Source organism: Tyto alba, unplaced genomic scaffold (assembly GCF_018691265.1).
Source record: "Tyto alba isolate M040663 unplaced genomic scaffold, T.alba_DEE_v4.0 Super-Scaffold_21, whole genome shotgun sequence".
NCBI classification, from domain to species: domain Eukaryota; kingdom Metazoa; phylum Chordata; class Aves; order Strigiformes; family Tytonidae; genus Tyto; species Tyto alba.
In genome coordinates this window covers 6,842,338-6,856,528 of record NW_024881295.1, presented here as the reverse complement: position 1 = coordinate 6,856,528, position 14,191 = coordinate 6,842,338, and the positions used below count along the sequence as shown (strand labels likewise).

Sequence of the window (14,191 nt, the reverse complement as noted above, 5' to 3'; positions counted from 1 at the left end):
ATGTCACCAAGGCTATCATTGATACAAATGCCTTCTGGAGGCAGCAATCAAACCGTAACAAGCTATTGGAACTCTTAGAAAAGCCCAGAAAAGGGCATTAAAGGAAAAATCCAGGTCCTCTGATAGAAGTGGACCTCCATTCGAATACAAATGATAAAGGGCATTCACTTTCTATGTTTTACTTTCACTGTAGCTCTGAAACACTTCCAATCCCAGTAGGCCTGCTCCTAACAATGTTAACTGAAAGAAAACAATACATGCGTACCCCCTTATAACTTTCAGAATATTATTTCATTTAAAGATGTAGCAACCCTAAGTTTTGAATCAGTCTCACAAATGTTTCAAAGCTAATTTAATACATGGGTAATGGGAAAAGGAAGGTTTATATTGATATCTGCATCTAAAAAAGAAAAATTAATCCATAAGCTCCATGACCCTGATTTAATGCAAAGCACTCTACCCTGGTCTGAACATTTTGCTGTATTTTTATCAGCAGGTGTCAGGTCTGAGATTAGCAGGTATTGGAAGGCAGGTTCAGTCTGAGCCAAAACTACCCAGTACCAGAACAGGGTTTGTGTACAGCGATTCCAGTTCATCTTGCTCTTGGGGAGCGGGTGGAGGTAATTCATAAAAATAAAGGAAACATGGAAAGTAAGACTGCTGCCTGAAACCCAGTGGCAATACAGATCTGTGTGATAAATGCTGACATCTTTGCAACGTCTCTGGCTTCAGCACCAACTCCAGCTCATCGGCTCAAGGCTGGCTGTGCGGAGACTGACCTGCTAAAAATCCACCGAAACACGTCCAAACTTTCCCTACAGCACGGAGCTGCCATTACAACAGCATTTGCTCCTTTGGGCAAAAAGTCCCCACCTCCAGACCACTGAGATGCAGGTCACTCCTTGCTTCCTTGCCTACATGCTAGAACGTATCAGCAACACGATGCAATTCAGAAGGAAAAGACCGTATCCTAGGAGCTGCCGGCACTCTTTGGCACAGAAATAGGGCATTCTCTCAGAACAAGAAATCACCATGAATGGTATGAAGGTCACTAATCACCAAAGACTTTGGCCTCATGTGTATTTAACAAGCTGGGAGAAGTCACAGTAACACAGACCTGGATATGAAGCAGTGTTTTTGTGTTTTGTAACAGGCTGCCAAGAATCATTGTAGAATATACACCCGATAAGACAACATGAGCTGATCCGACCAAGTCACCCATGAAAATCCATCTGCTCACTCATCCGCTCAGCATCGACAGACCTGTCTCTATTAAATGGGAAGAAAATCAAAGTAGTCTCGTATTTTCTGGAGCATGCAGAGAAGCCCTATGGGAAGGGTGCATCCCCAGTTCTGTCACATAGAGAAGCTGCAGAAGGAACAATGACTTTGACAACAGATTACATTATAAGCCTTCCCTAGAATATTTATATCCAAGATGATATTTAAAAGGGGACAACTGTATTTAACAATGCACTGAAAAAGAAAGATTCTTTCAGATGCCATATGAAGCTTTCTTCTTAGAATTATGGCTACTGTAGTTTTCACTGGCAGTAACTGTAGAGGACAACGCGAGGAAATCTCTCCAAAATTCCAATTCCCTTTTCCCAGGTACTATTAATTATTCAGAAGTTTCACCTGATCCTCATGGAATGCACTCTGGAGCCCACATAAAGGCAGCATAATGCCCAGTAGCTATGGCAACTCGACACCCACCTTAGATATAAAGCTGAAACAAAGGCCCCTGCAATAAAGCAATGTAAATTGTTTTGTGCAAGAGACAAAAGTTCAGCTACAGACAAAACCATTTATCTTCTAAAAATTTGCTTCAATATTAATTACTTAGAATTCTCTCCCCACAACCACTTTGTATAATCAAAAGCCAAACCAACAGAAAGATCAGTAAATGATCTAAAAACCTGACTGTAATTTCTAGTATCCCTGGATAAATCAAAACAGCAAAAGGATATTTCAGTTTCCGGTGTCTTGCGAAGGTTTCTTCCAAGGTCCAAATGGGACAATTTGCATGCCCAACAGCAGTTGTTCATCTTTTCCATGATGCAATTACCCAGGAGAGTCTATTTATAGCTTTGGACTCTCTCTTCCTTCTACTAACTTCTACTCATTCATGACCTGGCAGGTGAGAAACTCTGCTGCCCAGATCATCCCAAAAACCTGTATTTATGCCCTACCTCTGCCAACACCATGCTGACATCTAGCTTCATCATTCAACTTGGAAGATTTACTGCAAATGCTACATGTATTTGTAGGCAAGGTCACAGGAGAGTGTTTTCAGATGCAGTAAGAGCCTTGCAGAGTGGCAGTGGATTACCCTCGATTACCCTCTTTCATCACCCAAGTTGCAGGATGGCTGATGACACACGAAAGGTGTTGCTGCAACAGACACCATTCCTTCAGCCCCTGCTAATCAGGAACAGGGGGTTCACCAGTGCCTACCAGCAAACATGCTTTTAAAATTGAAATGTAAACAAACAATTCACTGTGTTTTGTCACACTTATCTGTAAGTGGGAGACCCATTCAAGTCAAAATCATCCAGACTAGGTTGCAATATTTCCTATCCCAAACACGCTCTGTTAGTTTAAATAAGCAGCTGAACTTGTTGCAAAATGTATTCTCCCTTCCTGTCCTCTTTCTCACATCTCTTGAGTGTGTTTAGGACTTCACAGCAGCAGCAGTCACCTCATGTGAATGTGGGATTACCAGACAGATGTCATCTTAGAGTAAACCAGCTATATGCATAAAAAACCCTGTAGGGTTACTGACATAATGGTGCATATAATGGAGAAAAAAAAATATATCTGGTTTAAGAAAATGGGACTTACACAAGTGAGTTCCTTCCCACTCCCACCCATCTTCCAAATGCATTGGCCAACTTCAGACAAACCTGACACATGTCTCACGGATTGTATCATCGCGACAATTGGCAATCAGACACCTCCACTTCACTACTACTGCTGAAGGGACAGGGGAGCTCCATCTTTTTGAAGACGCCGTTTGCCATGAACCACCCACAGCACCGGCCACCTTCTGCCTTGGTGGCAACCAAAAAGGCAGCAAAAGACTACACAGGTTAAGAGGCATGGGACATTGCTGGAGGGACACCGGGGGCAGAGCGGGGAGATGAGCTGTACTTTGGAAGGGCCCATGGAATACTGCAGGAATGGAGTCACAGCAGACAAGAAGAGAAGCAAGATTAGTTGAAGGGAATTTTTACAAGAGATCAGACATACCCTAGGCCTGGCTATACTGTTAGTAGTGGATGGAAAAGTGACTGTGAGCCAGCAATGTGCGCTCATAGCCCAGAAAGCCAACTGTGTCCTGGGCTGCATCAAGAACAGTGTGGTCAGCAGGGCGAGGGAGGGGATTCTCCTCCTCTGCTCTTGTGTGACCCCCCCTGCAGTGCTGGGGCCAGCTCGGGGGCCCCCAACAGCAGAAGGACACGGACCTGCTCGAGTGGGTCCAGAAGAGGCCACGAAGATGCTCAGGGGGCTGGAGCAGCTCCCCTGGGAGGGCAGGCTGAGAGAGCTGGGGTTGTGCAGCCTGGAGAAGAGAAGGCTCCAGGGAGACCTTATAGCAGCCTGCCAGTGCTACAGGAAAGCTGGGGAAGGACTCTACCAGGGAGTATAGGGAAGGGACGAAGGGTAATGGTTTTAAACTGAAAGAAGGTAGATTTAGATTAGATGTAAGGAAGAAATTGTTCCCTGTGCGGGTGGTGAGACGCTGGCCCAGGGTGCCCAGAGCAGCTGTGGCTGCCCCCTCCCTGGAAGGGTTCAAGGCCAGGTTGGACGGGGCTGGGAGCCCCCTGGGCTGGGGGAAGGGGGCCCTGCCCGGGGCAGGGGGGTGGAACTAGATGGTCTTTAAGGTCCCTTCCAACCCAAACCATGCTAGGATTCTGGGACTATTCTGCAACTCAGTTTATTTTACCCTCTATACTTAACAGGAATGAAATTCTTGCCCCCTGAAGTGAATGGCAAAATTCTCAGTAACTTCAGAGGAGCTCAGATTTCACCTCAAGATTTTTCAAGTATTTGTAACTTACACACACCTCAAGGCAAACTTGATACTGGTGTATCTACAATAGTCTAGATTGAAATGTTTAAAAACCAGGCAAACCACTGTAACTATGATCAGATTCCAAAGAGGAATTTTTATATATATCTATAATTACATATAATATATGTATATATAATATTTATATATATAATTACATATAACATTAAGATTCACCACACAGGATCTTTTCTTTTGGACCTAAGTAATTTGCTGGATTTATAGACCTATTTGCAGTCCTAACACTAAAAGCCACAGAGCTTGTAGGGTTTATTAGTCTTCATGCAAGAAAGATATAAAGCAACAGTAATGATTATAAATAAGGTAATGAGTACCAAAGAAGCTAAAATATGATTCTATAAAACATTTCTATTTGGTACAAAAATAAAGGGCAGTAAAATATTGCATTATAAAATTTTAATTTATATTTTGTTGTCACTTAAAGACTCCACTTGCAGTTATGAAACTGGATAGATACAATTGAGAAAGACAGCCATTACATGGAGAATCATTAGTATGATTTGCATGATAAATACTATTATTTTTTATTCCCGAGGACTGATATTAGTTAACAGTGCTAAAAGCAGCAGTGATTTCACCACAGTTTATAAGGCTCAGCATGGTTCCCAATCACTTAAGTTTAGCTTTTACCAGGCAGAGCTAGAAATATGCTTTCTTTTCATAGTTAATTTGGGATTTTAAAGAGAGTAAGATGATTAGGCTGACTGATCTCTCTTCTAACAATCAAATAGGACTTAAATCCTTAAGGGAATAATACGATCATAACCTAAATGGCTTGAGAACTTTTTCTTGTGTTAACCAAGCGCTTTTAGGGAGCAAGCCTCATACACCTGTGAAGTAAATTAAAGCAGGGCTTTGTTCCTTGAACTTTGCTCTAAGCAAGATATGCTAAAATTCTAATCTTTCACCACTTCATTATACAACCCTCTTGCACTCCACAGACTAATGAGCAGTAATGCTGCAAGGCTCAGGCTGGGGATAACAGAGGTAACTGTACCCACAGAACAGTTGACTCATCACCTGTTCGCTGAACAAGTGCAGTTGCAGTTTAAGCTTGAGAACAGCAAAGTCAACTCACAGTTACAGCCTTTATTCCCTCCCATTTCTTTTCCTCTTGATATTCAGTTCCGCAAAGCTATTCCCGGTTTCAGTGCTGCTGTAATTCCTTACAACCTAATCTTTCTACTGTCATTTATTGATCTGGTTGCAGACGATGGCTTAATGACACAAGACTGCCCTAAAGTCAACATTTCAGTTTACCTTGGAGTGAGAGAAGTGCTCCGATTTGTGCAGTCCAGCCCCTTAAATTCAAGGTTAATTACATTGCTCATCATTCCAACCCTTTTCAGAAGAGATGAGGCATCACTGCAAACATGCCCCAACTTCAGTCCATTGGCATCCTCTCCCTCTACCCAACTGCACTTTGGGGAAATAGCAGTCTTTGCTCTATGACTAGTTCTGAACTGAATAGTAAACTTTAATGAGTCAGTCCCCATTTATGTCTAATGAGACAAGAGTAAAAGGTATGTAGGGCAATCTACAGCATCATTCAGCAGCTAAAACCGGCAGCTTCCACCCTCTTCAAAGACAGAAAACACCCTCCTGTAACCTTTGCGCTTCACCAATCTGTAGGAAAAACACACTCATTGCCCCTCTCATTTGTGGGTACACACCAAACACTAGTCTTTTACATCCCGCAGCGCTGTCTTGAGATTGTTTTCTCACTGAATTCTCATTTTCTTTCTTCATTTTTGCGTAAGTTTATATCTCAATATTAAAGAAATCACCTTAAAATTAATTATAGCTCTTGCAAAATTTATTCTTAATCACAAGAAATTCCTACCAAATGTATTCTGTTTTCTTCTTTTCAATAAGCACATGACATTTGTTCTGAATTGGCAAGCCAGTCATAAAAAACAAAGATTTATCAAGCCTACACATCTAACTGGTTCTAGTATCTGAGTATTGTGCACAGAGAATCAGACTCTGAAGTGGTAGGAAGAACAAGTAAATACGACTAAGTAAAGACAATGGGACTCACATAGTTAAAAGTTGACTTTAACCAACCAAAACTGAAATAACCTCTGTGAAAAGGAACCAAAAAGTCTAGTTCTGTCTTTGCAATTCTAGCAATAGCAAAAGAGCTGCAAAAGATTCAAAACAAGGAACGTGAAAGTTGTTCAAAATTACTGGAACAGTCTGAATGCTTGATGATGCTCATCAAACAAATGAGGGGAAAGCAACAACATGCAAACTGTAAGACATACAGTGTGTGAAAACCGTTTTCCCCCAGCATAGCTCTGGCACCAAGAAAGCCATTCTAACTGTGGCTAAGCAAGACAAAGCTGGGAGTTAAAACATGCTGATCAGTATCAGCAAGGCAAGAAATCACTATATTTGAGGTACTGACAAAATAATCCCAGCTGCTACCCAACACTTGTACTCTGTGAATCGCATCAACTTTCACTCCCCAATTCAAACACACCATAAATCTGCTAAATCAGTTTTCAAAAACTGAAAGGATAAATACCTGTGTGACTGTTTAAGCATTATCAAACATGGTCCCAGACCACAGAGAAGGGACCTCCCTAGAAAAGCACAAGTGCCTGAAGCAGCACGTAGCGTGCCTCCTGCAGAATGCAGTCAGCAAAACAAGGCAAGGCATGCTCCGTCAGTAATGAAGGCAGCAGACACAGATATGGCAGAAATAAGAATACAGAATATTAATAAATCATCGTATTTCAAACCATCTCTGTCGAATGTGGCAATGCATAAACTGGGTCACTGATCAGAAAACTGGGGGAGGGGGAAGGAGGGAACACGACAGACTGGGATACACGGACAGACACAGGATGCGACACAACATGGGACAGGATGCTGGTGGATAGACATTTAAGTTCTAATTACTAGTGTTATTAGAGACTTAATTACAATATTCCAGAGCTTCAATTCAATCAAATATTAATTTCAACACTGTAAACAGACATTTTCATACCTCTAATAAGCAAGCTGACACTGACCGTAATCCACAGATCAAATACAGCAAATGCTCTGCTGAACTAGTAGCCTGATGAGGCTTTCAGGGAGCTCCAACCAGACACTTTTACCTTCCCCAGGGTGCAAAGCCCAGCCTAGCCGTGCTTTTCTGTCCCTCAACCCCCCAGTGACTCAGATATGCTGCATATGCGATACAGAAATATTTGTCGCAATTCTATCAGATGGGGGAACCAGGTCTGGGCTTCTTCCCAGTGAAGTTTCTCTCTGCTGCAGAGAATTGAGCACCTTCTCAGCCACGGGACTCAGGGCTGCCACATTTCAGTGCAATCCACATTAAATTCACTTCTGATCCTGGCTTTCTTGTCACCATATTTGACTGCTGAAGACTTCTTCAGAGACTGGAAGCAATAAAAAGCAATTCATTAAAAATGCTTCCCGAGTCCTGAGTTTACTCACTGTGACACTGCGAGGGTATTTCAGCTGCATGCTCGCTTTGCCTCAGACATGAATTTACTCTGGAAATAGGACAGAATATGAAAGCATCTCCATCCTGAATGCTCATTAGCCTGCCAGGTATGTCACAAGCATATTCCAGCTCACAGCTAGCCAGATCCAGTTCTGTGGGGGAAATAGGTTCTTGTCACACCTGTGGCAGTATTCCTGTCTTTGCTTTTGTGAAGCAGTCTGCCACAGCACACATAGAAAATGGAGATGGTCTTGTAAGAAATGCACCATAAGCCAAGGCTGCCAAGTAGCAGCTCCTTTATGTTCACATATTTAGACGTTCAAACATCAGCAAAATAGCATGAGAAAGCACAGGAATTTCTGAGAAGGCTATATGTAAAAGAAAAGCCAAATCTTTCCATTTAAGATGTGGAGCTCCTTACAGAAAAATCACAGTATCAATCTGATAGTGTCAGTGTTCCTTTTTCATGTTTCAAAATGAGAGCAATGTGTTGATGCTGTCCTCTTCTGCAGAAGCCACTGTTCCTACTCACTGCAACACCTCCACGAACTTCACACAACAGAAGAGTTGAGCCAGAACAGCTGTCTCTCTGTATTGACCTGCACACATGGCAACTGCTGTTTGTTCCTACATACTGTCCATGTAGGAGAGAATTTGGCAAAAAAGATGCATTATTTGGCCATTTGTTTCTCTGTTGCATTTAGATGGTGATGTGGACCTGCCATGAAATACACCAAACAGCTCTTCTGGAGACATCCTGTTTACTTACAACATTCAAAAAACCTCTACTGCTCTGAAAAGTACAGAGACAGCTACGTAAGCCTTTTAAAACGTGCATTTCTGCTAGATGCTGAGTTCAGGTTGTTGAATCCTCCAGCCAGACAGATGGTGACAGTGAATTAAAGATTCACACATGAAAATCCTGTGATTTTCGGTGGGAGTCATGTGCCTGAAGTCATTTAGCTTTGTAAACTAACTGGTCTCCCACCACAGCCAATATTTGTTGTGTCACAGGTCCAGATTCACATAAACGTGTAAACTATGGCTCCTGTTCAGTTCTGTTTCTGAAGCTGCAGCCACAACATCAGTAGCTTAAGCTTTTTGAAGACTTAACAGCCTGAATGACTACCCCATGCATTTGGCAGAAACCATACTCCTCCACATTTATAGGCTGCTGAAGAAACAGGACCTATTCCAAAATCCAGGCAAGCTCAGAACATATACCAACAGTGTCCTAAATTTATCTTTTTTTTTATTACTTTGACCTATAAATACAGCACCCTTCTCAGGTGACAAAGCACGATGCAAGGCTGAAGGGGTTAGAACAGCCTAGCTCTGCTGGTCTATCACTGAGGTTTTACCTTAGTTTCCCTACTCAGCAGCTGTCTCTTAACACCATACTGGTATCTTCTGTAGTCTCATGAGAAATCAAAGCTTCTCTCTAGAGAAAGATTAGATGCTTGCAGCTGTAACAAAGCATAATCCTTTATAAACGCCTTTTGCACTAGAAAGAGCCAGAGATATTAAATCTTGATCCAATATCATTTTAAAATCAGAATCCCAAGTCCAATCACTTTAATCTTTTAAAGCTGTAGATTTTGACAATGTATAGGACCCTTCGTAGTGTGGATCAGGGCTTGTATTTTCCAGTAGGTCACATCAACTGGTGTGAGGAAGCAGCAAAGACATTTTTTGAGTCTTAAGAGTGTATAAAGAACGACAAGTCAAAAGGGATTTCACCTTAAAAAAGCCTACTAAATCCCTTAACCTTGACAAGAGCTATGCTCCACAGTGCCCTGCCTGCACAGATCCTGACAAATGGGGTCTGTGGTTTTGCTTAAAAACACAGAGCAGAAGTATCTTCAAAACTTGACAAGAAAAACTGCAAGAGTGACACTGTGACATGCCAAGGAAACATGGACTTGAATGCACCTCTCTTGTATCCGAAAGTCTGTGTAATGGATATAGTCCAGAATATGATATTGCAGCTCTGCCCCAGCACAGACCATAGTAAGAGCTTAATTGCTGTTTCACTCATGCATCTGCAGTTTAGAAATTGATGGGGTGGAAAAGAGAAGCAAATGGAAAGTCACTTAGACCAGGGGGTCTATGAAGCAAGTAATTTAAAAGGCCTTTTAAAATAAAATTTATGATGGTAGAAAAGTTTACCATCATCACTACCAAAGTGTGAGATTTATTGCTTCAAGCTGTTGTGACTAAGCTGCATCCAAAGTCCTTCTCTCATTTATCCTTAAAATTGAACACAACCTCTAATCTTGATCCTATCAGGTTTTTTATGCTTATCCTCTATTACACTTCAACTTAAAATCAAATGTTATTGCTGACACTCTTCAGCTCCAGTAAGCACAGAAAAAAAAAAAAAAAAAAAAAAAAAACACAAGCAGGAGCAACTTTTAATGACCCAGGACAGCCATCAAAATCTGAAAACAGTTTGATAAATTGACACTTGTTTCTCACTGACATGAATCATCACACCATGGCATGCAAATGATGCGAACATGCCACGTGAGCGCACCATCTCAGAAAACAAACATCACCATTGTCAGCATTCAGACAAACAGCCCCTCCCCACTCAATCCGGTTTTGTTGTCACTGTTATTAGTCCTATAGAAGATTACTGTGCTCAAAGCTGTGCAGATCTTATTTTCATTAATATAAAACTAATGCTCTGAGATGTCTGTCATAGGAAAACCATTCACCTCATGCATTTCTGCCAGCATTCTTCAGTCAAAACCTACAACAGCCAGGCAAACGTAGAGCAAATACGTGTCCATGGAAGATCTACAATGAACTTGGCTTCATTGTATACCCGAGCTACAAAAAGACCCAGTTCTATGATTATCTACTAGTTAACTTCTGCACGTCTCATGGAGAAATCGTCACCAGACTGTTTGGCACAGCCTGGGCACAAGGCAGTAGCCAACAATGCAACACTGGTTCTAGCCCTTCATGGTCCCAAACGATTCTGACCCTCTTCCCTTCATCTGCCTTTTGAGCCTACCTCTGCAGATGTAAATGAGAGCACACAGATTGGGGGGTGGCAGGGATACTCAACATTACATTTGGCTCCTATAAATAACAGTCTCTAGCTTCTTCCTCTTTTGAGGATATGACTGGTATTTTGACACAATCTTTCAAGAAACAATGGCCAAAACCACAAAGTAAAATGAAAACCTGTCTAGTTGTAATTCAAATAGTAGGGGTAGTTGTTTGGTTTCTCACTGCAAAGGCCAGGCTTAAAAATTAGATACAAGGAGTTGGAACTCCACAGCAGCCAGCTGAAAATCAAACAGCACAAGAGCTGCACAGATACCAAAGAATCACCTACCTATGAAGTTTCACAAAGCATCAAAAGTACTTCAAAGTCACAGGAAAGGTTCATTTCTCAGAGGCTGAGCAAAATGCAGTCAAGGGGGAGTTATAAAACACTGTGTGTGCTATAAGGCACACCCTCCTGTCTTAGTTGTTATGGCAAGCAATTCACTAATAGTGATTTGGTAGTAACTACCACTTATGAAATCTCCTCACAAATAAAAATTATTTATGATGCTTTTAGGAGGCTTAAATAAAGCTCCGAGATCAAACACAAGGGTTTATTTCACTGTTTCCTCTCTATGAGAGGTTTAAATACTTTAAACTGATTAGTAAGTTAAACAGAGATTGATCAGGGTCTGTGAATGAATTTAAGCAACCAGGCTTCCTCTGAGGTTCACTTTCCTTGTTGGGAAGAACAAGAGGTTAAGCAACCCATGCTTTTACTAGGCTGAACAAAGCCACAATATTGTTTGATGTGAAACAGGGATGCATTTATAGTCATTTAAACAATGATTAGTATGAAAGTTTCCTCCAAAAGTCTTAAAGCTCCAAGTACGCTGACCAAAGACTACTAAACCAGTGACCTGGCAGAGAAAGAACCGTATTTTGCCATCTTTTCCTCAGTGGTTGTCATGATGGAACTTGGACGGGTGGGTGGAAGAGGGAAGATAATTCTGCCTATTTTCCACATCTCCAACAAAAACATGGAAAAATCTTCTGGGATCCTTTTCTGAAGGGAGTTGACAACTATGGTTCTTTATGTCACCACATTTAAACACAGAGAACTGTGGTACACCTGGTTAAAAACAGTCTTGCGTACACTGTGAGCACAGATCTGTGATTCAACAACATTGTAAACTATTAACATATGTCAGGAAGTTAATCCCAGTCTTTTCTTCCCCCATTTATCTTTTTACTTTTGATCCTCTGCAACCATATCCTTAATTCCCAATAAACCCATTATTTTTCTTGCTTTTGTTTCCCCCAACTAAGATAAAAACTGCCAAGAATTGCTGAGAAGTTTCTCAAATCTCTAATGGGAAAATAACTGTGCAGCAGCACTAGGCTACCTGATTATGTTTTCAATAAAGATGTTGTCTGTAGGAGGGAATATTGTCTTAAATGTAGATTATGAGAATACAGTTATTTCTCCACTGTTTGTCACTACTGTATCCCAGATCCAGGAGGCTGCATGTACTCAGCTACTCAGTACAGTGTTGATTCCTGACACTCTGGTATCTCAGGAAGTTCTAGAAATACCGGAGTAACCATCTTCCTCCTCCTTTATTCCTCCCTTTCTACAGATTCAAACTTTCACATTATAAAGTATCATACTTGAAAAGCAAAACAAAGATCAGCATGGATGTCCTCCCTTTCCCCCTAAAAGCAGGCTGACTAGCATATAAGCTTCCCAAAAAAGCATTCAAATGCTCTGATCTCCTTGAGTCTGTGGTAGTGAAGCTCACTTATATTGCTGCTGCTGGTTTCAGCATTAACCACAGCATTTCTCTGTGGTCAATTTTGCATAACTACCTGCAGTGGGCAGAGCTGCAGATTCCTTATCTTTGGTCTTCAGATATGTCAGATACTCCAGAAGACCAAATCCCACGTTAACTTAAATTTCCCTGGTTAAAATATATCATTACTCACCTTTTTCCCCTCTGTACTATCACCACTGACATAGGACAATTTTCGACGGACATAGAAGAGCATATCATCTTGACGGGGGGCCCATTTCTCCATAAAGTACGTTGAAAACATCCAAGTCCAGAATACAATACGGTCATCTTTGAAACACCCTAAAAGGCATAAAAGAAAGGAGAAATAAGAGCTGTAGAACTAGTACGTCACATTTGATTGTGGGGCAGTAGAACCCAGCAATAGCAGAAATACTCTTGTACATCTCAGAAAAAGTTTTTTTTAAAGTGTACAGCATAGCTGTCATTCAGTATGAACTCACAACCTGCTTTTGGCCATCATCATCCAAATCCACTTTCTATCAACCAATCTGCCCTCCTGCACAGCAAATACAGATCAGGGCCCATGAGAATACTCTGGTTATACCTGTATCACAGAGAAGGACCAGCGCAGTGAGCTAGAATACATCAGAGAAGCACTCAAGGAGTAATTTCAAAGGCACATGATGCCAATATATGCTCCAGTTAATGACACAAAGCCATCAGCTGACAACAGGTTTATACATGCTCTCAGGGAGTATAGCCAATCCTTCAAAACTAGCAGCTGATACCTTCCCTAAGTCGATACACAGGAACAAGAATGAACCTGTTCAGGGGCAACTAATTCACCCTCTCTCTGACAAGAAACAAAACCCAGCTCTGCCTCAAGGTAACAAAGAGTTTTGACATCCTGAATCCCAGTTAAACAAAAAAGTACAAGAGAAGGAGAAAAACAGGAAGAGGAAGATGCAACAAAGTCTTGTTCAAGGAGACAGACAAATTACATCAGCATCAGCAATAGTATGGCAGTTGGCCTCTCACCAGGAAAGAGGCACAGTAGAAGTGACATCACATTTTGTGAAATTCTTCAAAGCACTTAACTGTAATAAAACAGCAAAAGGTGATGCATCTCTTCTGTGCCATAATGCTTACTCACTGCTGAAGACCTAAATTTATACAGACTAGGCGAGAAGCTGCTTTTGTGCCTAGTGAGACAAGGGAGCTGAATTTCTCCACTGCTGCTCAGTCCTACTGGGGGCTCCTTACTGGAGCAACTGCATCCCCTCCCCAAAGCCCTGCTAGGAGATAGCTGTGGCTGTTAGCCAGAGTCTAGCTGTTTTAAAATCTGTGAAGAAAGAAACACTTAAAAATAAAAAAATATTGCTAACAAACAGCAAAAACCTGAAATGGATGATGGATGGTAGTGTTATGTATAGGACAGCGAGGCGGGGGGGGGGCAGTGTACGTACACACGTGCAGCTGACAACCAGCCTCCAAAACATCTATCCTTTATAGCTATTAGGGAAATAAACCACTGTACATTGGCTGCCAGATTGGCACATCACTCTCCAGCCCTCAGCTACAATTCAGGTTGGTGTGTTTCCCTCCCAGGCGTACACTGCACATATGGAATAGCTCTGCAGAGAGGAGAACCTTGTGTGAGACAGAAGTGACATTTATTTACAGCAATACCTGGATTAAGCTTTAGAAGATTTTCCAGTCAATTGCCAAGAAAGCTGACACATACCATAACAACGAACACATTTTTTCTTAGATGCTGGTGGCTAACTTCAGGGCTTCATAAAGCAATCAATCAATCTTTTAATCTACAAGTGTAAGTCA

General features: G+C 41.6%; 1 protein-coding gene across 2 annotated transcripts in view; it reads right to left on the bottom strand.

The window, feature by feature from the left end:
- KIAA0930 (KIAA0930 ortholog) overlaps positions 1-14,191 on the bottom strand; it is a 77,876-nt gene that overhangs the window by 27,614 nt on the left and 36,071 nt on the right. For both annotated transcript variants that reach the window (XM_042795569.1, XM_042795570.1), the window contains exon 2: positions 12,543-12,691. In XM_042795569.1, coding sequence (XP_042651503.1) covers positions 12,543-12,691 — 149 coding nt within the window. The remainder of the gene's footprint in view (positions 1-12,542; positions 12,692-14,191) is intronic.